Raw genomic sequence first — 22974 nt, 5'->3', positions numbered from 1 at the left:
GTACATATGATGGAAGAAAAGCATGTAGTCTGATAAGATAGTTTCGACAGAGCCAGCTTCCAACCATTCTTCAGGACCCAGCTTAAGTATCATCTCCCCATGGAGAGCTTTCCAGAGCCCTAGTCTAGGTTTGTTCCTTCTCCTATGCACTTCCAAATAAGTGATTTCTCTGTAATATTGTTAAACAAACTCTGTAGTCGTTACAAGATTAATGTCAGTCTGCCTTCCCTGCTGTCCTGTCCTGTGTGCTGTTTTATCCTCAATGCCCAGGAAGCTGACTGCATGTGGTAGGTGTTTGGAAAATAGTCATCAAATGGATGCAGACATGAATGAATCAAACTTCTACTACCTTCACCATGTTGTACTAAGGTGGGAAAGGAAGGTGTATTTATTAAGGGAAATTTTTTTAGACATCACAACTTGCAACGTAAAAAGGATTTTTTTAACCCAGGTTTGATCACAGTATACATTTAACGATTACACCTCACTCCCTAAACATTTCTGTCACTCAAGGACTGTTAATAGGTACTAACATTCAGATTTAGCTAAATTCCGTAGGTGGGATAACCAGTCTGACTGAAGTGATTTCTTAAATTCTACTTCTAGATGCCCAAAGCACACTCTAGCAAATGGCATATTACAGGACAAGGATTGTTAATATGACAGTCTCTCACTTGGTTCATTGATTGGAATGTAATAAAAGTTGAAGCTTGAAGTTAAAGGATGACCAGTTAACTCTGAGTAGAGAGCCCCTCTGGGGCCCCAGATTTTCCAGCTAAGACTGTTCAGTTGCCTTCATGTGAGGCCACCAGAGACGAGGCCTCAGTAAACTTCTCTATATCTGTTGACCAGGAGTTGGCAACACCACAGTATATACTGAAGCACCACATGTCAGACTGAAATGTGATTTCAAGATTGCCAATTCACTTTCTTTATTATTTCTAAATACCAAAATTAAGAAGTACAGACACCTTCTTGTATATTAAAATAACAACACTAAAAGCAAACTGACTTCAGAATCAGTCTTCAAAGTGTGCTTTGTCTCTGAACTAATTTCAAATGGTTCTTTTTTCCAGGTTAAGGACAACATCAAAAATGTTTCCACACAGCCTGCATAACTTGAAGAGGTATTAATAAGCTCAAAGTTAGTCTGACATAATCAAATTGGATTTGGTTTTCCACATCAGTTAACTGGTACGCATTTATTTACATCAGTTTTTTTTAAAAAATATCAGCTGAACTTTTACTTGCAAATGACTTCAGCACTCATAGAATTTAATGAGTTTTGATCTTTTAAATAGAAATAAAGGAGTTGGATGAGACATAAAGAGAGACTTGTTTGGTTAAATATTGCTCCTGAAGTATCAAGGTTTCTCACTTCAAAGCTAATCTTCAAAATACAGGTCATAGTTCTGGACTGATGCCCACCCTGGTGGCAATATGCCATCACTCAGTGCTGGTACCATTTGTGAAGCTGTCTTTCTTTCACAGCACCGGCATTGGAGCATCCGTTCTCCCAAAGCCGGAGAGTCTCATAGTCAGGGCTGGAAGGATGAGATGGGGAGGAAAACACTAACAGATAATCTGGGTATTGATAATGTTCCCAGGGAAAGTGATAGTTGAGGGAAGAGAGAGCGTGCCAAGCACCATGGAAAATCTTGATATTTGCACAATGAATCCATCCTTGAGGAAAGACTGGGCCACCCTTCATGCCTTAAGGAGCCGTCTAACCTTTCCTCATCTCTCCCATCTATTTATAAGGCATAAATCAAGAACCTCTTAAATTAGTCAGCAGTTTGATCCAACTGCTCCCCTACTCTCACAGTAGCTACTGGCTATTTTTCCCACTCGTATTTGAAGAAACCATCATCATTCATTCATGTGACTAGATTTTATCAGAAAATAACAAGTGACACATCCTCATGGGACCACAGAAAGACGAGCTCCAATTGTTGAACCACGCCTCTCAATTGCTATTTCTAAATCAGAGCCTCTCTTGGGTTCTGTTTAATGGAAGACACACATCAACTTTTCTCCTGGCACCCAAGGTCACAAAAATATCAGACACTTGGAGGCAGCCATAGTAAATTCCATGAGACCCGACAGGCCACAGTGAGGCCAGTGAGGTCCCTGGGAATTCACATCAGGGGATGAGTACTTCAGGGGGTTCCTTCTTGCTCTTTGAATGACCTCCACAGGATCTCACAGGCAGGATAGATTTTTTTTTTTTTTTTTTTTTTTGAGGTACGCGGGCCTCTCACTGCTGTGGCCTCTCCCGTTGCGGAGTACAGGCTCCGGACGCGCAGGCCCAGCGGCCATGGCTCACGGGCCCAGCTGCTCCGCGGCATGTGGGATCCTCCCAGACCGGGGCACGAACCTGCGTGCCCTGCATCAGCAGGCGGACTCTCAACCACTGTGCCACCAGGGAAGCCCGGCAGGATAGATTTTGCTGAACATTTCCATAGGAGTGGAATAGATGGTGGGTGCGGGTGGGAGGGATGGCTTATCACCACAACAGGATTTTCATTTCATTTTGGATGGAGAAGCATTTCTTCTTTATCTCTAGAGATACATGTAAAACAGCTTTTTTTTTTCCCACGGTCTGCTTCCTGACTCTGACCTCAAATCAAGGACAAAAAGGGGACAGAGCTGCCTTAAAAAAACCTTTTTCTTTCTGAAGCAAAATGTATGTGTGATGGAGGGTGGGGGGCCGTGGGGGGAGGCAGAGAAATGTGAGTTAGAATCAATTCACAAATAGCTCAGAAACTGACGGGGCCTTCCCGTATCTTCGCGTGACACCCTGCAAACTTGTTGTTGTATATGCTCTTCCCCACTGCTTTGCTTATCATTTATGGTTCATTAAATGCCAAAATCTTTCTTTCCCAAGGATGCTCTTTTAGCATAACTTATTTTAGTTAACCAGTTATTAATGTTTATTAGGTACTAGGGCTTTATATCTATTATCTGATTGAATTCTCCCAATGGCCATATGAGTTAGCCACAATTACTATTCCTATTTCCACAGACAGGAGAGAAAGGCACAGGGAGGTTGAGTAACTTGCCTAAGATCACCCAGCCAGGAGGTGGCAGAGCCGAAGCTCAAATCCAAGACAATCTGACTTTAAGCCTATACACTTAAATGCCACTCACGCCCTTTCCTCAGACTGACATGCAGTCAAGTTAAGGCTTCTGATAAGGGGGAAGGAACTGATATTTCTTGAGCATCAAATGAGTACTAGCTACTGTGCCTGGGGGCTTTATAAGTCTTTCTCCTAAAACCTTCTCCATAACCCTATATGGTAATTATCAGCACGTCCTCCCCCTCCCCTTCACTGTGTTGAGGTTCAAAGAAGTTAAGTAACATGCCCAAAGCCACAAATCTAGGCAGTGACAAAGTCAGCCTTCAAACCTATGTCTGTCTGACTCCAACATGACAGAACACTGGAGAAACCATAGCAATCGGCCTCCGACAGCAAACAGAGATGTTACATTATTATGTTTCCTTTCAGTTTTGCTAGGTGAAGCATACTTCTGTTTCTCCTTGTGGAGGTTAAGTCTCCTTGTATCTTAATTTTGAAATAACCCATAATATAGTAGACTATTTTTAAGTTACAGTATTCTATAATTGAAAAAACATAATAACAAGGGTTGGTGGACGTGTGCAGAAATTGGAACCCTCATACACTGCCAGTAGGAGTGTAAAATAGTACAATTGTGTTTGGAGACTATCTGGCAGCTTCTTTAAAGGTTAAACAGAGAGTTAACCATTTGATCCAGTAATTCCACTCCTAGGTATGTACCCAAGAGAATTGAAAACCTACGTCTACACAAAAACTTACATGAATATTCACAGCAGCATTATTCATAATAGTAAAAAAGTAGAAACATCTCACATGTCCATCAACTGAGTGGATAAACAAAATGTAGTTTATCTACACAGTGGAATTATTATTCGGCAATAAAAATGAATGAAGTAGTAATATATGGTATAGCACAGATAGACCCTGAAGACATTGTGCTAGGTGAGAGCAGCCAGTCACAAAGGACCACATATTATATGATTCCACTTATGTGAAATGTCCAGAATAGGAAGATCTATAGAGACAGAAAGTAGATCATTGGTTCCCAGGGGTTAGAAGGGAGATGATAGCTAAAGAGTAGATGGTTTATCTTGGGGGAGGTTGATTTAAAAATGTGCTAAAATTGATTGTGGTAACAATTGCACAACTTTCTCTATGTACTACAAACCATTGAATGGTACACTTTAAATAGGTGAACGGTATGTTATGTGAATTATATCTCAATAGAGCAGTTATATATTTATATTAAAAAACTGCACCATGAAAAAAACCAATACTATGCATTTGATAGGCTCTCAAGAAATACCTACTGAATGAATGCACCAAAGCACTTTATGACTATTTAAAAATAATACTAGTTTATTTAAATTCAAATATGTCTTTTAGGAATGGATAGTTTATTTTGCAACAACGTTGCATAAACTATGCCCCAGACTCAACTGTCCCCTGAGGTGAATGCTGATAATACTGACATCCCACGAGTGCTGAAACATGGTCCTCAGTGGTGAAAGATTAGCAATGGCCACACCTGTGGAGGAATTTCCCCTCTGTTCCAACAGGAACAACTGTGGTAAAAGAACCATCTGTGGCTTGCTGACAATAGGGATGCCGCTGAGTGTTAACTGATCTCCCAAAACCCTCACTGAGCCAAACCCAGACCAGCAAGAATCTCTAGTGTGACTCAGGGCCACCAGCTAATGAAGGTATCGCTTGGGTCCTGGAATCCGGGAAGATGAACAACTACCCTTCCTTTGTTACTTGAGAAACTCCCAAGAGCAGGTCCTGGTAGCACTTATCTATTTATGGTCACCTTTGAGGACAGATGAAGGAGTATGGGGAAAACATCAATAAATGCCGGAGTAAAAATAGAAACCAATATTCAGGGTTGAAGGGGAGGAACACAGAATAAATCGAAGTCCAAACTTGAGATCCAGTTGAGGACTTAGCCTGGTGTGAATGATTAAAGAAAAGCCAAGAAAAAAAAAGCACCCAAATGCTGAGTGCATTGAAGAAGAAACAAGGTAGAGTATTAGTAGATTTAACAGCAAAACAAATGAGCTCAACAAACAAGCTCTGCATGAGTTGATATGGTCCAGAACCTACCAATGACTAGACATTCCCTTCAAGGAATAGTTTTCAAGCCTTCCTCATCAGGGAACAAAAAACCTCTCAGGGATACTTTAGAAAGCATGTATTTTACGACTCTTAAATTCTACAGTAACAACAACAAAATAAGTCTTGGATTAGGGAAGTTTGTTCTGAGGACCCTGTGTGAAACAGAAGTGAAAATATGGTACCAAACTGGAATAGATTATCTGAGACATGGAGGCTCAAAGATGCACATGTGCTGTGTGCTGGCTTCATATCTCCAGGGATTCACTGGTATTATTTTGGAGAGAATTCAATCCATTCTACAAGAAAGCATCCTTGTGCAAAACAAATCACAACTACAAAGCCTTGCGTAAAGGTTAGGAGTTTTTATGTATGCTATTTCGTTCTATTTCTTAAACAACTCTGTGAGATAGATGTTTCACAGATGAGGAAGAAACTGTGGCTCAAAGAAACCCAACAACCTTCCCAACTAATAAGTGGCAGGGATAGGATTCAATTCTGGGTCTTCAAACTTCTTAAACACTATTTTCTCCACTACCCTACACCTTTCCAAAGTAAGACTGTAATGAATTTGTCCAGCCATGGAAGGCCTTCAAGAATGAAAGACTGACATTTTGATAGAGATGAAAGATCTCTACAAAACTAAGCAGACCAGAGGGAGAATATAGCAAGAGTAACAGGAGGGTAATGGGCTTTGGAACATAGGCAAGTCAGGGGACCCTAGGGCAAGGACTATGTATGAAACACTAGTCAAAATAAAAATAGCAATATCTACCGTTACCTCGAGTCCCCTAAAGCCTACAGCTTCTGATTTATTTTGTTGTCTGTACTTGGTGAAGTACGTATAAGAAGATAAGAATTTGGGGATTTTAGAATGGAACTTCTCTTAACATTACTCAGTGTCTTATTTAGACTATAAATGTTAAAATGTGCTCCCAGAGTGGCCAACATTGCCATAGCCAATAAATAAACAAAATCGAGAAGAAAAATAATGGTAATAGCTTTCAACATCTCTCATACAATTCACAGAGATGAGATCATAATAAAAGTTGTGGTTGATTTTGCCACTTATCTTTCATTTAATATAATTCTCCACCACAAATCTTACTTTGGGGTTTGTGGGGCAAAATTTCCAATTGTTTCTTCCCCTACCAGGAGTAACAAACCCATCTGGCTAAGCTCCTATCATTGACATAAGGTAATGACATAAGGTAATAAAAGGTGAAACATCCCTGTACCTGGGGGTCCCAAGGAAAGGGATCCCTTGCTCTTGGAAACTTTTCTGAATCTGTCACCAGTCATGGCCACTATATAGAGGGACTGCAGGCTGCAAACATTTCAGAAAGAAATGTTGGGTCTAAATCTGTGTGTGGTGTTGGCCCATCAGTTACCAAGTGGAGAGAATACTGGACAGAGAGCCAGGGCCCTGTATTCTAATCCACTCCCTGCCATTAAGGAGGTAGGTAACCTTCGCCGAGGGCTTTCCTCTCTCCTGGCCACAGGGCTCTCGTCTGTAAAATGAAGGGCTCGGAGCAGATCACCGCTGAAGATCTCTCCAGTTGCAGGATATTTTGCATCCCCACCGCACACCACCCCTCCTCTGCTTGATAACCTGTTCTGGCGATTTCATAGCAAGTACCTGTTTCTTGGTCACAGTGCCATCCACGGGGTCCACGTACTCAAAGCTGTCTGTCTTCGCCACACTGTAGACGTGGCTCCCCACAGCAAACTGCTGGCCGATGAAGGACTTGTCTGTGACCAAGGCCTCCAGGTCCCTCATGATGTAATAGGTCGTCTTGGGCTCTAACCCCTCATAATCAAACCTGGTGAGGGAGGAGCAGGACACGGGATAAACACAAATCTTATCAGAGAACCAGCAGCTGGGTGGGCCTCTCAAGGTCATTTAATCATTGGTTTGTTTAAAGAAGAACAGCACAGAGAAGCATCTGCAGCTGGTCCCCCCTCTTCCCCCTGCCAGCCCTCCACTCATTCCCCACACAGCAGCCAGCATCAGCTTGTAAACATCAAATCGTGCCAATCCTTTCCTTTAAATCCCTCCAAAAATGCCTGTCATGTTGACAGCAAGAGTCAAAACCCTAACCACAGCCTACAAGGCACTGTGGGATCTGACCTGCCCACGTCCTTGATTTGACTCTGTCCCACTCTCGCTCTGGTTCGCTATGCTGCAGCCACATGGGCCCCCTCTCCAGTCCTCAGAGACACTTTGCCCTTTCCCTTCGTTGGGCCTTTGCTCTTGCTATCTGTTTCCTTTCCCTGGTACAATCTTCCCCAGGCTACTCAAATAGCTGACACTTTCCCTTCCTTCAGCTTCCAAATTTAGTGTTACCTCTAGAAAGTGACCTTCTCTGACCAGTCATCTAAGGTAGCTTCCCTCTATCTCTCCCCCGCCTCTTATCATCCTTTATTTCTTCTTTTGGTAGTTACCCCAATCTGTATTTACTTTGTTTATATATTTGTTTCCTCATTTCTTGTCTTTGCCCCTGAGTACTGTAAGCTCCAGGAGGGTAGAGATCTTACCTGTTTTGTTCTCTGTTGCTTCTGACAAGTAGTGTTTTTTGTAAGTGATGGAATGAAAGATGGGAGGATGTGAAGGAAGAAAGGAAGGAGTGAGAGGAATCAAGGCAGGGGAAGAGAGAAGGAGGAAGGGAATTCAATGTACCATAAAACTCTCTTGGAAACTTGGAAGAAATATCACAATTGTTCCATTAAAAAGAAGGTCCCCCTAGCCAAGAACATCAAATATAACAATGGGGCTGGGAGGTGATTAGGGAAAAAAAAAAAAGACTAAAAATAACCCTTATCTCATTTGTTGTTGTGGAGTTTAAATATGATAATGCATACCAAGTAGTTGGCACAATGCCCGACACCAGTGCTTAAAACTATTAATTACTTTTATTCTTAGTCGCTGCCATAAGGAAGGGTCTTTCCCATTGTCAGATGGTTTTGACCAAGTCCTTATGGCACACCCACGGGGCTCTGTTTAAGAAGGAAGCCCTAGGTGGGGCAGCTGTGCTCACGCAGCTGTGGTGGGATCTCACATTAGGCTCTCTGTAAACAGGAAAGAAGGTGAGTTCTCAGAGTGAACTACAGAAGGAAGATCTGAATAGTTGTTACTACTTTTTTCCACCCAAGACCTTTTGGGACTTCAGCAGACAACAGGGTATTGGCCAAAAGGAATGATACCATGACTAACAATGGGTCCCCTGCACCTGCATCCCCCCTCTCTTCTGTTCTCTCTTACACAAGGTGTGTGTTCTAATCCTAGATTCTCTTTAAAGATTACTTTTTGGGAAGGTAAAACCTAGCCAAGCAGAGAAGTGGCAGGAGGTTGGGATAAGAGGGTGTAGCAGGAGACAGAGAGGCACTGAAAGAGATTCAGAAGTTGAGAAAATACACTAATGTGACAGGTCACATCCAGTCTATGGCTGAGGTCATCAGACCAGCTGCCCAAATGCTCATCTTCATGCACATGCAGGTTCTAGCACTACCTTCCCCTCACTACCCCAAAAAACCCCCTCTGACCATCACCACCACCAACACACTTTCGAGGAGAGAAATTTCAAAATGGAGAATTCCTTCTGGGGTCCACTCATACAAGGAAAATCATCTGGGTTCTCAGATACAACTTCAGGCTCAGTATTAGTTAAGCCAAAATTGTTTAATTATCTCCTCCCCACCAAGAAAGCAGTCAGGCTAGAAATCATTTTCTTTCACAAGCACTTTTAACCTATCTTTCCCAGAGGCTGAAGGAAATGTTTACTTTCATTCTACCTATTCCCATGCCTTTTTCTTTATCTCTGTGATCTCCTTGTACAGAAATCTGAAACATAATTCAAAGTTCTACAAGAATTTATACCTCCACTGCATTATATTCTCTAATATGGTATTTGTTATGAAAAAAGTAATTGTCATGTAACCTCATGGCCACAAAAAAATGAACTATATTACAGATACACTTATCATAATACCATGTCTTCAAAATGCTAGCAGAAAGCTAGATAATCATTCCACAAATTATGAGGAGCACATCCCTGACTCAAAGCGATCTCACTAAGTCAGAGGTTGGCAGTCATAATATATTTTATCAGGTTGGATTTTTTGGAGCAGCTTCAGGCAATAAAACGATTTGCTGTGCCAACTGGTCCCTTTGGTATGCCAAAAAAGCCCACAGGAATCAGGATTTTTGGCACTTGTTAGAAATACTAGTGAATAAAACAAGTTCCCACCTGCCTTGAGAGTCCTTATTTTATAACACAATGAATAATTTGAGGTGATTTCCCGCCTGTCACATCCTCAGCCTTCTTAACTAAACAGGAACCAAGAATATGATGGCGCTGTCTACATTTCCCACAGTACTGCAGTCTCTTTGATTTTACTGAAAACTATCACAGGCTTCCTTATTCTCTGATATTTATCTAAGTAAATGACCTCTTAAGAGAAGAAACAATAACCTTATAAGGGAAGTCTACAGCTTTCTTTCTGTCCCTTAAGCTCTTGAAACGCAACCAAACATCCAAAGTAGTTAACTATTCATAAACAAAGCCAATGAGGCACCGTCTCTGTTTTTAATACACAGAGAGCCGCTGAGGCTACCCAAGGATTCCCTGCCCTAATCCCACGTTCTCCACAGTTAACATCCTTTCCGACCACTGCTCCCCCTAAACCATGGCTTGGTACTAGCATATCTAGCAGGCAGCCACACAGCCAGAAGACTCTGCCCCCATCGCTTGCTTCAACAACAGGAAAGTGGTAGAAACCCCCAACCCTAAGCTCTTTGCCACTGACCTTTCCCCTCCCTCCTTCCCAGGGTAATATTTCTTTTTTCTGTAACTCCTTTCATGCGGACAAAACTTTAGCAAAATCTGGGGCTCCTGAGCCATGTGGTCCCTTCAGAGGATGCCAGCTCAGGCATCTTGGTCACAGTTTGGCCCATTAGTGGGAACTTCTGTCTTTGCCTTCCTTTCCTTGATAATTATGGGTGGAGAGCCAACAAGGAAAGCCCCCAGTATGACTGTACAACTTTCATGGCCACCAAAGGACCTTTCAAGGTTCTGTAGTTCAGATTCCCTCTGGGGATGGCTGCCCACCGTACGGGCAGGATGAAAAGATGACAGAGGGGTGTCACCAGGGGAGGGGTACTCCTTGACACCACTGTTACCACCTCTCAGGGTTATCTGGCTCTAGCGTCTGTGCTCCTCAGATCTTCCTGAAAGATGCCTCCCTCCTAAGGTTCTAGCCCACTTTTTTTTAAAAAAACCTTCTCTAAGAGCAGTTTCCCAGGGTCCATACAGAGACCCTTGCCCTTCTCACCTGCAGTAGTAGTGGCGGCCAAATTTGGCCCAGTGATCTCGGACAATTTCCTCCACACTCTGCTTCCGGACAGCGATAATGGAGAGCCAGACCAAGACAGCCCAGAGGCCATCTTTCTCCCGGAGGTGATCAGAGCCTATGGGAGAAAGGAACAGTCTGCTGAAGATTTGTTCACCGGGGAAAAGTTAAAGCTAAATGAACTATGAAGACCAGTTAGCACTTGAGTGTTACATTGAAATGGTAGGATATATTTATCTATTGTGTGAAAAACATGTCCCACAGGACTTCCCTGGTGGCGCAGTGGTTGGGAGTCCGCCTGCCGATGCAAGGGACATGGGTTTGTGTCCCGGTCCGGGAGGATCCCACATGCCGCGGAGCGGGTGGGCCCGTGAGCCATGGCCGCTGAGCCTGTGCGTCTGGAGCCTGTGCTCCACAACGGGGGAGGCCACAACAGTGAGAGGCCCACGTACCGCAAAAAAAAAAAAACAAACCATGTCCCATAATAAACTTGCATTTCTAAAAGTATGCAACCGAAATTCAAATAACATAAAACAATATCAAAAAGTAAAATAAAATCCTGGAAGTTGTTGAAAGGATCCAAGAGCCAAGCTGACATCACATTTGACTAATGGTATCGTTCATTCAGTAAATATTCGGTGATCCTTACAGTACACCAAGCATTGGTCTAGGTACTAGGGATACGGCAGTGAACAGGATAGCTCTTTATTCAACAAGTTTGAATTCAAGTAGGCGGGGAGGCAACAGAAGAGTAGATGAAAGAACAACATGCGTCAAATAAGGACAAGAGCTATGAAAAAAATTAAACTGGGTGATAATGTCACAGAGCACGATATCAGCAAAGACTTCCTTACTAGGGTAGTGCAGCTTACCTAGAGTAGGGTTGAATGATACTCCCTAACCCCACTCTACCCGCCGAAGATATGGCCACCCAGAACCTGTGAATGTGACCTTATCTGGGGAAATAGTCCTGCAGATATAATTAAGTTAAGGATGTTGGGGTGAGATCAGCCTGGATTATCCAGGTGGGCCCAGAATCCAATGACAAGTATTCTGAGAAGAGAAGACACAGAGAGGAGAAATCCAAAGGAGCAGGTTATGTGAAGACAGAAGTGGAGATGAGAATTACGCTGCCACAAGCTAAGGAAGGCAGGGAGACACCAGACATTGAAAGAGGCAAGGAAAGAGTCTCCCCTAAAGACTTCAGAGGAAGCATGGCTCTGCCAACACCCTGATTTTAGACTTCTGGCCTCCACAACTAGAAGAAAATTAATTTCTGCTGTTTTAAGCTACCCAGTTTTTGGTAATTTGTTATGGCAGCATTAGGAAACGAATACAGGTAGTCAGGGTCAGCCCCACTGAAGTGATGATATGTGAGCTGATACCTGAGAAGAAGGAGTCAGCCATGCAGAGATCTGGGGACAAAGCACAAAGTCCCTGAGGCAGGAAGGAGCTGGGAAGCTTATTCCTCTAGCTATTTACATAGAAAGAGAGGCAGCTCATATTGTGGCATTCACACGATAAAGTGTGCAGGCTAAACAGGTAGCTTCCTGTGCAAAAAGAACCCAGAGGAATATGTTGGAGGCTCATTTAAGCATCTGTCTATTGGCCAATTGTAAGCTCTGTCCTGAATACAAAGGAATGTGTTGTAGTGTAAGAAAGGTGATATAATGGAAAAAGCATGGGGAAGGCTTTGGAATTAGGGTTTAAAACTAAACTCTTCTACTACCCCGGAATGTGAGAAGTTATCGCAAAGTTGTTAACCTTTCTGAGTCTCAGCTTCTCATCTGTAAAATGGGGACACCATCACCCAACTTGTTGGGTTGTCATATGAATTTAATCACACTCAGTGGGTAGGCTCTGGAGTCAGATTGCTCACATTCAAATTCTGGCTCAGCCACTGAACTTTGTGCGACTTGCTGTCCTCATCTGTAACATAGGGAAATAATAGCCCCTCCCTCATGGGTTACTATCATGATGAAGTAACTAAATATGCCCAGGTATTTAGGTCAATGACTGGGATGTCACAAGCGGTTGTCTTGTTGTCGATCTTATTGGTAATTCACATAAAGTACCAACCTGGTGCTGATTCCTCAAAACGTGCTTTGAGGCAAATTGTTCTCAGTCATTCATTTAATTTCATCCTCTGACTCTAGCTACAGCAATGTCTTAAGACCAGGAGACTGGGACCAGGGGTTGGATCATTTCTTCTTGCAATAGAGCAATAAGAATAGACAACAGTACTTGGGTTTCAGGGCTATGAAACATAGAAACTCAGAAAGGAAGACCCAATGACACAGAACTGTTTAAACTTTGAAAATGGACTGAAACAATACCTTAGTTAAGTTAGGCAGCTTTGAGAACTTCTCACCAAAGCTATGGACTATTTATACTTCTTGGTACATTTGCAGTGTTAAATGTTAAATGTTTTTCCTCAAAAAGAAAAACATACAACCTTGAGAGGACAGTGAAGATACTTAAAAGGAGAAATGATCAAGTCTTTGACTCCTCCATACACTGGTCAATGGTCTGCTGATGACCCTTTTAGATGTCTGGTTGTGAGAACCAGACATCTTCTAGCCTGAGAAGACCCTGGGCTTTTAATCATCACAGCATGGAGTGACTCTAGTCCCATCCAAGGCACTCTGCACACTGCTACAAAAATGGAAGAAATTTGGAAGATGCTGGGTTAGCTCCATGGCCTAGTGCAAAAAAAGAAGTCTAGGAAGCCCTGCCCAGTGGGATAATTTCAAAATCCTTTGTCCTTTTACAGCTGAAAAAAAATCACTTTTATTTACTGTCTAGAGAGAAATACCTTTTTGTTTTAAAACATGGGCTTTGCATACCTTGAATCTCCAGCTGGATTACATTACCTAGAGATAGACCCATTAGATGATAAGTCTGACATCTGATAAGATGTCATAACTTAGGGGAGAGAGACATAAAGTTATTTTAGCAGAATCAAAAAAAAAAAAACAAAAAAAAAGCCCACACAAACCCACCTCAACCCTTTGTCGCCAGCCACATAGTAAATTGTGAACTGGCTTGGATATTCTCACCTACAAGTTAAACATTGCCCAGATTCATAAGGGGCCAATGATCAAGAAAAATTAACTGTGCTCTTTACAGCTGTTTGAGGTGGGGGATAGAGACACTGATGACTTGCAATTACACACACATGATTCCACTGAACTCTCATAATGTGCTTTAGAGGGGGTTTTGGGGAAACAACTTTCCTTTTAATAACTCTAAGGCAAGTTAACTATAATGCCGTATCCGTGACAGATAAATTCAACAGGAAGTGCAGAAAATACAAAGGCATCAAATGGTTTCCTAAAACCCCACTATAAACAGAGTGAAAATGGATGCAAGAAATGCTGACACTATATATGACAGGACTAATAGACTTTATATTAAAAATGTTTTTATAAGTTAATCAGAAAAAGAGGAACCCCAATAGATAACTGGGTGGATAGGCACAAATGAGCAATTTTCAAGAGAAAAATATTAACAGTCAAAAACATTTGAAAAAATTGTTCCATCTCACCTCAGTCAAAGAAAAGTCCATAAAATGGAATCCCATCTGGGGACTTTCAAATTAGCAAGCGTTCATTAGGGGCAGGGGAACACCTAGTACTAGCAAAGTACCAGTGTAAATGTGTACAGTTTGGTGGAATAATTTGGCAATAATAATCAACAGCCTTAAAATAGCAACCAGCTTTGGACCCAGCTATTCTATTTCTTAAATTTTAGTCAAAGGGACATTCACTAAAGCAGCTTAAAGGAGAGAGAAAGTTGAAGAAATAATAAAAAGGAAAAAAAATTGTTTCTAAAAGAAGAGGGAAAGTTGAAAAATGAATACTAATTGTTAAAGAATAGGAAATGGTGGAAAATCCATACAAAAACTTGTGTAGATAGATAAAATATTGAATAAGAATCTTTGGTAACACATGGAATGATGTTCATCCAATTTTAATACAAGTTAAAAAATCAGGTTACCAAAAAAGAGTATTCAGTATTTTTTTGGTAGAAAAACACATTTAGATATGTATTTATGTGTGTGCACAGGTTATCAACAGGATACACGCCCAGCTGTTACAGTGTTATCTCTGAAGCAGTAGAACTGCGAATGTTTTGCTTCTTTTTCCTTTGCAGTATTTCCACAATAAATGTATATTTTCATTATAAGAAAAAAATAAAAATTTTAAAGTGGTCAACGGTGTGTACAAATTCACATTTGAAAACATGAAATCCCATCTACCAAGGGTTAGCTGGGATATTAAAGGGATCAACACCGCTGATGAACAAGTGATGAATTTTGAACCTATTGCTCATCCCATTTCTTAGACCTGAGTAATAGCTATTTAGAGCATAGAGACTGTATCTGACTCCCTCGTGGGGCTCACAGGTTTGGGGATTAGGTTCAGGATGTACTGTAAGGCTTTAGGACTTGACAGAAAATGAGAACAGGGAAGGCAGTGCGCTGCCGAGCTGTCAACATTAGCCTTGGGGGAAGCTGGGCTTAGGGGATGTGTTTTGTTCACCTCACAGGGAGACTCCACTAGCAAGGACAAAGCTTCAGATTCATCCCAATAGCCCCTAGGGCATTTCTACTATTGCTGACAGCCCACGAAGAGGGGCTCACTCAGCCTGTGTTTCACTCCCTATCTTCCCAGGCAAAATCTCTACACTCTGTGAACAGTTAAACAGTTGTTTGGGGAAAAACAAATAAAATAGCTCTTTTACTTCATATATTCACAGCTGCTCCATCTTTAGAACATGAGATTCCAGAAAAAAATTCTTCGGCACTAATATTTATACATGCATACTATTGCCTGTACAATTTTTAATAGATTTTATTTTTTAGAGCAGTTTTAGCTTCCTAGCAAAATTGAATGAAAAGAACGGAGAGTTCCATAAGAGTCTCTGTCTTCACACAAACACAATCTCCCCACCATCAATATCCTGCACCAGAGTGGGCTGTTTGTTACAAATGATGAACCTACACTGACACATCATCACCCGAAGTCCATAGTTCAGGTGAGGGTTCACTGATGGTGTTGTACATTCTATGGGTTTTGACAAACATATACCCACCATTACAGTATCATACAGAACAGTTTCACTGCCCTAAAGTTCCTCTGTGTTCTGACTATTCATCCTTCCCTCCCTCGTAGCCCCTGGCAACCACTAATCCTTTTATTATCTTTATTGTTTTGCCTTTTCCAGATTAGCAAATCATTGGACTTTTTAGTTTGGCTTCTTTCACTTAGTAATATGCATTTAAGGTTCCTCTATGTCTTTTCATGTCTTACTAGCTCATTTCTCCTTAGCATTGAATAATACAGTACAATTTTTGAAGTTTGCTTCCTCTGGATTTCTGGCTGGTGGTGCAGCCAGAGCTTGCCACCTGGTTCAGAACATTGCAAGAAGCTTTAACCCATATTTCCAAAGCCTGTAAGTACCACTCAACTGTCCTTCCTCTATCCAGGCTAGCCCAGCCCGAAGCCCACTCAGACTTGCTTTGACCAGCCTGGAAAAGCAGTCATCCCCACCCAGATACCAGAAGGAAGGGGCTCAGCTCTCCCTGCCACAACTCCAGGAAAAACTGACACCAAAAACAGGTCTATTTTTTTCTTATCAGAAACATCTCTACTCTTCTATTCCCTAAAACTAGACTTTGAATGTTCTCAAGCTTTAAACCATATTACTTTGAGCTAGGCAGTACACCAGTAAGTATACTGACATAAAAGAAACGGGGGAAAAAAAGAGAGTACTCAATCTCAAAGGAATTTTCCTCAAATGGAAATGCCAGCACGGGCAAATCAACTCAATAAAACACCACACATGTTACTAAAAGATCAAGTCATCTCAGCTGAAACTCAGATCAGGAAAGTCTGAATTTGTCATTTGGGAAAATATAAACCATTATGCACCTGTTGCCAACTCCAAGCTAGAAATAAGTTAGTGGTTCTCAACCCAGGCTGCCCATTAGAATCTCCTAAAGAACTTATTAAAAATACCAATGCTCAGGCCCCACCCTGGACCAATAAAATCAGAATTTTTGGCAATGGGACCCAGGCATCAGTATATATATTTTTTAATTCCTTGGGTAATTTTTATGAGCAGCGAGAGTTGAGAACCACTGCTTTAAGAGAAGCCTGCTCAGAACAGTCCCATATCGGGGGCAGATTACTTAGGGGTAGTGAATTAGGCCTCTTCCTCTATTTGCTCAAATTTGGCACTAAAGGAAAGTGGTCATTGGTCTCTAGTTCGATGGATGCCCCTGGCCCTAGTCAGGGGGGCCCCTCTCACTGGAGCCAGCTTCAGTATCATGGTGTTCCCCCACCCCTTTTGTCTGGAAATCTTGTGAGGGCCTTGCCAAATGTGGGGTAACCAACTCATCCTGGTGTGCCTGGAACTTTCCCCATTTTAGCAGGAAATGAACAATGTCCCAGGAAACCTCTCCATCCCATGCGTACCAAGGTGGCCGGCCAGCTGATAAGGAAGGCCACTTGCTCAAAGAGGTTCCTGACGGTTTTCAGGATATGTGCATATACAGCACGTACCTAAGCACACATATTTCCTAGAGCCAGAAACGATAGGAAATATATCTGTATACTTGCTCTTGATGCAGAATTACACAGCAAGATAAATTCCATTTTTGGAAGAATAACAGCAAGGCACCAGGCACTTCACTCAGTACTTTATACATCTATTATCTAATTTTGACAATTTGATAGCTTCTCTTTACAGATAAGAGATTGAGATTAGGTCATCTGTATGAAGTCACATGGCCACTAAGGGGTGAAAAGAAGATTCACACCTGGGCAGTTTGGCTCCAACGCCTGTGGACATAACCACTGCTGGAAATGCCCAGTAAAGCCAGTGGTCCTCAGGAGCTGCAATGAGGCAGATAAAGTGCCCCAGGTGGTTAGACCTGAGGCAACCCTTCTGAAGATCTGGGTGATGGATTGGTATTTTTTCCTCCTCACACTAGACATTCAGGAAAAGTTGCCAAATTTCCCTTTACTTCTCCTCTCCTATCGATTTACCCTTTTCATTTACAGATGAAGTTTTCATTAATTTGCAGTGAAATTCTTTCCATCCTCTTTTTATCCACTCAAGGATTTGTCTTTTCAAAATAGTGAAGTCATGAGGGAACACTGGGAGGCACCCCTTACAGGGAATCGGAGATTTGAGAACATGCTATTGAACTGTGACAGGTTGTTGTTTTTGTTGTTTTTTTTCCATGTCTCAAACTGCTCATGTTCAGCTCTTTAAATCTGGCCAAAAAGCAGGGCTCATGGAAAAATTGTCACTTTTCTATGCTTAAAAAGAAATGCTTCTTGGGCTTCCCCGGTGGCGCAGTGATTGAGAGTCCGCCTGCCCATGCAGGGGACACGGGTTCGTGGTCCAGTCCGGGAAGATCCCACATGCCGTGGAGCGGCTGGGCCCGTGAGCCATGGCCGCTGACCCTGCGCGTCCGGAGCCTGTGCTCCGCAACGGGAGGGGCCACGACAGTGAGAGGCTCACGTACCGCAAAAAAAAAAAAAAAAAAAGAAATGCTTCTTAAAAAATTAATGCTCTAAAATGTTTACAATGGGAAAACAAAGCTGTCCTGCATGTAAGCGGGTCAGAGCCAGCTGTCAGCTCAGAAAGGTAGGATGGCAGTAAGCGACCGTGTGCTCATGCTGTGCTGTGGGCATCCTGGCTCCCAAAGCTATGTAACAATAAATTTGATGATGATGATAATAATAATAATAGTGCTTGACACAATAATGCAGCAGGGCTCTTGGCTAGTATCCTGACCGTTGCAACACCCTGTAAACTCCATGAGGGAAGGACCCGTATCTGAAATGACTCATCATTCTATCCTGGCCCTGGCTCATAGAAGGTGCACAGTAAACCTTCATTGAATGAGTAAATGAATGATTAGGTGAAACTCTAGTACATAGTGTGATTCATCAGATTCACTCCTCACTAAAAGCTAGAAGCAACCTAAAAAGATATATGGGAGAAAACTTTATAGATCATCCCATTGAACAGATTCAGCTTACCAATGAGGAAACTGAGGCCCAGAGAAGTGATCTGTGTAAGGAAATTCAATGACAGAGAGGGGGAGTCAAGGTCTAACTGGGTCTAACTGGGACTGTCATCTCCTGGTGCTGTGCTGCTTACATGACACCATTCTTCCACGTCCCCGGCAAGCATTCCATCCCCATCTAAAAGAATTAACCAGATGGGAGAAAAGGACACCTTTGGCATGTCCTTAAACACGAGCAGCAGAGTAAGACTGGGTTTGAATCCTGGCTCTGCCGTGTGAACTTGGCCAGTGGTTCGACTTTCCTCTCTAAGCCTCAATTACCTTATCTGTGGTCATTATGGTCCCTAGTTCATTTTAGAGTCAAGAAGTCTCAGTGAAATGACATATAGGAGGCCCTAAGAATGTACTTATCACTCAAAAGATGCTCAATAAATAACAAGTATTAGCACTGTTTCATTAACACAGCAGCCTACAGCAGCCAGGCCATCTATCCCATCTATCCCAGAGGAGGAGAAAGCGTTAACTACGTCAGGGCTGGTCAGCTGACACTTGTCCCTCACAGGAGCAAGCCAAGGTACGGGACAGTGGGACCTCCTGACTCGTATGTCTCCAGTGCTGATGGGAACAACACAACCCTCTAAGAATTGTTCCTTGCTTGGTCATAAGCTGAACCAGAAATCTCTCGAGCAGGTTTAAAGCCTGCACCACAGGGTTGAGGACCTGTCACTCTTTAGGCACTGTACTTTGTTCTCAGTGGGGCTACCTGGCACCTGGGAGAGAGCAGCAGGGGAAGCCTCAAAGCACAACTTTAGGGACTGCATCTTAAATACCAAGGGATGGGCCCCCTTGTTAAAAGCCCCCTAGTAGACACTGTGAAAGGAAACCCTTAGTCTGTTTGGAATTCTTCAATCCGTGAAGATTGAAGAATGATTTCCCAGGATTCCCAGTCCCAGCATGCACGGGTAAGTGTGGACACAGCCTCAGAGGGAGGCCCCATTCCTTCCTTTCTGCTCCACACTTTGGTGTCACACAACACCCCCTCTTGCCACTTTTCATCATTGAAAGGGTCAGTGGAACTGGAACTGTGGCGACCCCAAGAAAAGGTTTTGTTTTGTTTTGTTTTTGATGGAGACATTCTTTCCACTCCAGGTGGGAGCTCTCTTTCCCAGCACAGGGGTTGAGAGTTTGTAGAGGGTCCAGAAGAGAGTTTCAGTTTTCAGAGTTTACAAGGAGGCTCTTGGGGAGTGTCAATCACAGCACCTCTGTGCTCTGGCCCAGGCCTAGATTGAATTGCACATGTGCACACAGCCTGTTTCAACTTGCCCAGCAGAGACATTGCTCTCCTTGTGCTGATAATGCTGTCATCACAGCCTCACGTCACATCTGCTACCCAGCCAAATGTACACAAATCGGCCAGAAATAAGAGAAAGAAATGTGGTAGAACCTCAATAATCTGAAACTCACAGATATATGGGCCTCCTTCTCTGGCCTAGAGACTGGACAGATGTGAAAACTGCCAAATGTAGAGTTAATGATTATCTAAATAGGGAATGAACTAAAGCTTTCCTTTATTGTACCTTAAAAAAATCTGGCATTAAATAAAAATAACTGTATAAATAAGAGACAGTTAAACCTATTCAATATTCAACAGCACTCCTGTGAACCTAATCTTGAGTTAGGATGTACATAGTTCATGTGTGAAATACAGATGAAGAAGCAGGTATGGAACTTGAAAGTGTTATATACTGTTTAACTGTTACGGAAAATAAAATGTCCATTCACAAAGCAACCAGAGAGTAAGTCAGTAATATAAACCGTAAGACAATAGAGCAGAGAATGTCTCTGCTAAAGGCTGTAAGGAGATCTTTATATACAAAAGATCACTAAAGCTGGAACCTGGCTGCTACTGAACACGGCTATTTACAGGTAACTGTCAGCAGCCTCCACTCCCCCCCCAGGAAATAAATACGTTAATAAAATGAATTATAAATACTTAACAGGATTTAAATTTTTTAATCTGTTCATTAACACAGGTCTTGTGAATGAATTTTCCTAGAAGCACTTTGTTCGCTATTAATTTGTGCTAATAATGATGTGATAATTGAAAGTACCAAAAGTTTATTTCAAAATTTTATATAATTCCAATTTTAATATCATTCATAAAATCCTTCCTCACCGCCTTCCAACTGGTCTATATTTATGTGGTTTTGTTTTTATGAATTCTCCCAAATCTTGGGATACCCTAATGCCCAGATTTCCAGAAATACAACCACTCAAGAATGATAAAAATATAACTACTAACAATGCAAAGAAGAAATACCAAAATGGAAATTCTTTGTTTATTCCTTCCTTCTTTCCTTCCATCCATCTACCTTCCATCCATCTTTCCTCCCTTCCTCCCTCCCTCCCTCCCTTCCTTCCTTCCTTCCTTCCTTCCTTCCTTCCATCCAACCCACAATCACTCAAAGCCTAGCATATATATAAGAAATAGAGCTGAGCAAGAGAGACATGGCCCCTGTCCTCAGGGCATTTACGGTTGCATGGCAAGCAGAGGGATACAGAAAAATCTCAAAAGACTGGAAAGATACTCGAGATTTCCTGTGAATGAAACACATACATACTCTGGGCCTCTTCCTTTTGTGCTAGAGACTGGAGAGATATAAAAATAGCCACTGTCAAGAGCACCAGAGTTCACAGTGAAAAAAGTTGGTGTGACAATGAGGGACAAGTCATGTTGGTGCCAGGAGACCTGGATTCAATTCCAAATTTCCAGAAAGAGATGGAGGTATACAAAAGGCTTAGCAATGCCCCCAGCGCATACTAAGTGCTCATTTAAAAAGATAACTGTTATTATTGTGAAGAACTCAACAGAGAGCACTTTCTTGGAAAGAGAAAACATTGTTGTATTGCCTGATTTTATTTGGCAAATTTATATGGCTACTGACATTAACTTTTTAAAAATACGTAACAAAAGTAATAGTAATACTCAAGATGGTGATCAGCTTGGAGGTCTTCCAGGCATTCACAAACAGAGCAATTCTTTATGGTACCTGTAAAGGGACAAGCTTTGGCGTGATAATTCATACACTCCCCAGATGGTATGACTTCTTACAAAACTGATGACAATGATAGCAACCAATAGAGCATCATCAACAAATTGCCCCCAAACCTCAAAGTTTTTGGTTTTTTAGCTCTTAGTTTTAGTATTTTAGTACATCCCCTTTTGTGTATGGGAACAAGTCCAGATTCCTTCCAATTTGGAACTTGAGAAAGTTAGCCAGAATGCCATTTAGATGAACAGCTTTCTTCTGTTTAAGGATTTGTAAAATGTTCTCCTTTCTCTCGGAAAAGAGTTTTCCAAAGCCCTTCCCAGGAAGTGGATGAATATCTGGCTCTAGCACGAAAGATGATTTGGCTTCTGAAATGACCTTGGTTCTTTGACAGAGCAATAAATATAGGCTTCCTATTGTCCAGGACCTGTACCTTTCCACAGGAGAGAAGCCTGAACTCTGATCTTATCACCAGCTTGTTACCTTGGAAAGTTCTGGGAGCTCAAGATGCTGGCTGATTTTCCCCTGAGGGAAATTTCCACTCAGGGTATATCCTTGGGCAAAAAGCTTGGCATTCCTGAGCCTGAGGCAGATCCATATTTTCAAGGTTTCTTGGCACTAAACTATGCTTTCCTAGTTGGTACACAGCTCCATGCCCCAGGGGCACTGAAAAAGGCCTCCACTAGAGAAAGCTTTGATAAGTTTTAGAAGTGTCTCCCTAGTCTCAGGTCTAAAATCTTTCCACCTCTCTGCTTTCTCCTTCCTTAATTAGCTCACTTGGTTTTGAGAACTATATCCCAAGGTAGATGGGGAGCTCCTGTGATCAGCTGACTTTTGCAGGCTGGAATTGTAAGGGGTCAGAGAGACCATGGGGCTTGCCTGTAGGTGGCAGGTGAGGGTCTTGAACGCAATCACCAGCCTCACATTCCAGGCCTCTAGACTTCCTGAACCGAACTTGGGGTGGCATCTCAGACACGGTCTTTCTACCATTCCTGATGAAAAACAACTACTGGTTTTCACTAGAGTAACGTTTCCTACTCCTGACTGCACATCAGAATCACATGAGGATACTTATTTAAAATGCAGACCCTCAGGCTCCACCTTGCCAGGGATTCCAAGCAAGGGTAGGATAGAAAATCTATATTTTTAGCAAGCTTCCCAGGTGATTCTTACACATTCAGCTCAGTGCCTCTCCAAGAACCGGCATTAATAAGGAACAGCATGAATCCACTTTTTCCTTCCAAGACTGCGTGGTCGGGTTCCTCAGGCCTCCTGGACCTTCATTCACTGTCGGGTGCTGGAGAGATGGAATTAGCTTTGCTTTCATCGGAAAGGC

General features: G+C 42.3%; 1 protein-coding gene across 1 annotated transcript in view; it reads right to left on the bottom strand.

The window, feature by feature from the left end:
• The window catches only part of PGM5 (phosphoglucomutase 5), a 191305-nt gene that overhangs the window by 46781 nt on the left and 121550 nt on the right, over positions 1-22974 (bottom strand). Inside the window, exons 8-9 of the mRNA XM_029202378.1 lie at positions 10524-10659; positions 6832-7015 (exon numbers count right to left, since the gene is read on the bottom strand). Coding sequence (XP_029058211.1) covers positions 6832-7015; positions 10524-10659 — 320 coding nt within the window. The remainder of the gene's footprint in view (positions 1-6831; positions 7016-10523; positions 10660-22974) is intronic.

This window comes from Monodon monoceros, unplaced genomic scaffold (assembly GCF_005190385.1).
Source record: "Monodon monoceros isolate NGI ecotype Baffin Bay Population unplaced genomic scaffold, NGI_Narwhal_1 Super_Scaffold_5, whole genome shotgun sequence".
NCBI classification, from domain to species: domain Eukaryota; kingdom Metazoa; phylum Chordata; class Mammalia; order Artiodactyla; family Monodontidae; genus Monodon; species Monodon monoceros.
Note: the sequence above shows the minus strand (reverse complement) of the source record. Positions and strands in the feature narration are given on the sequence as shown.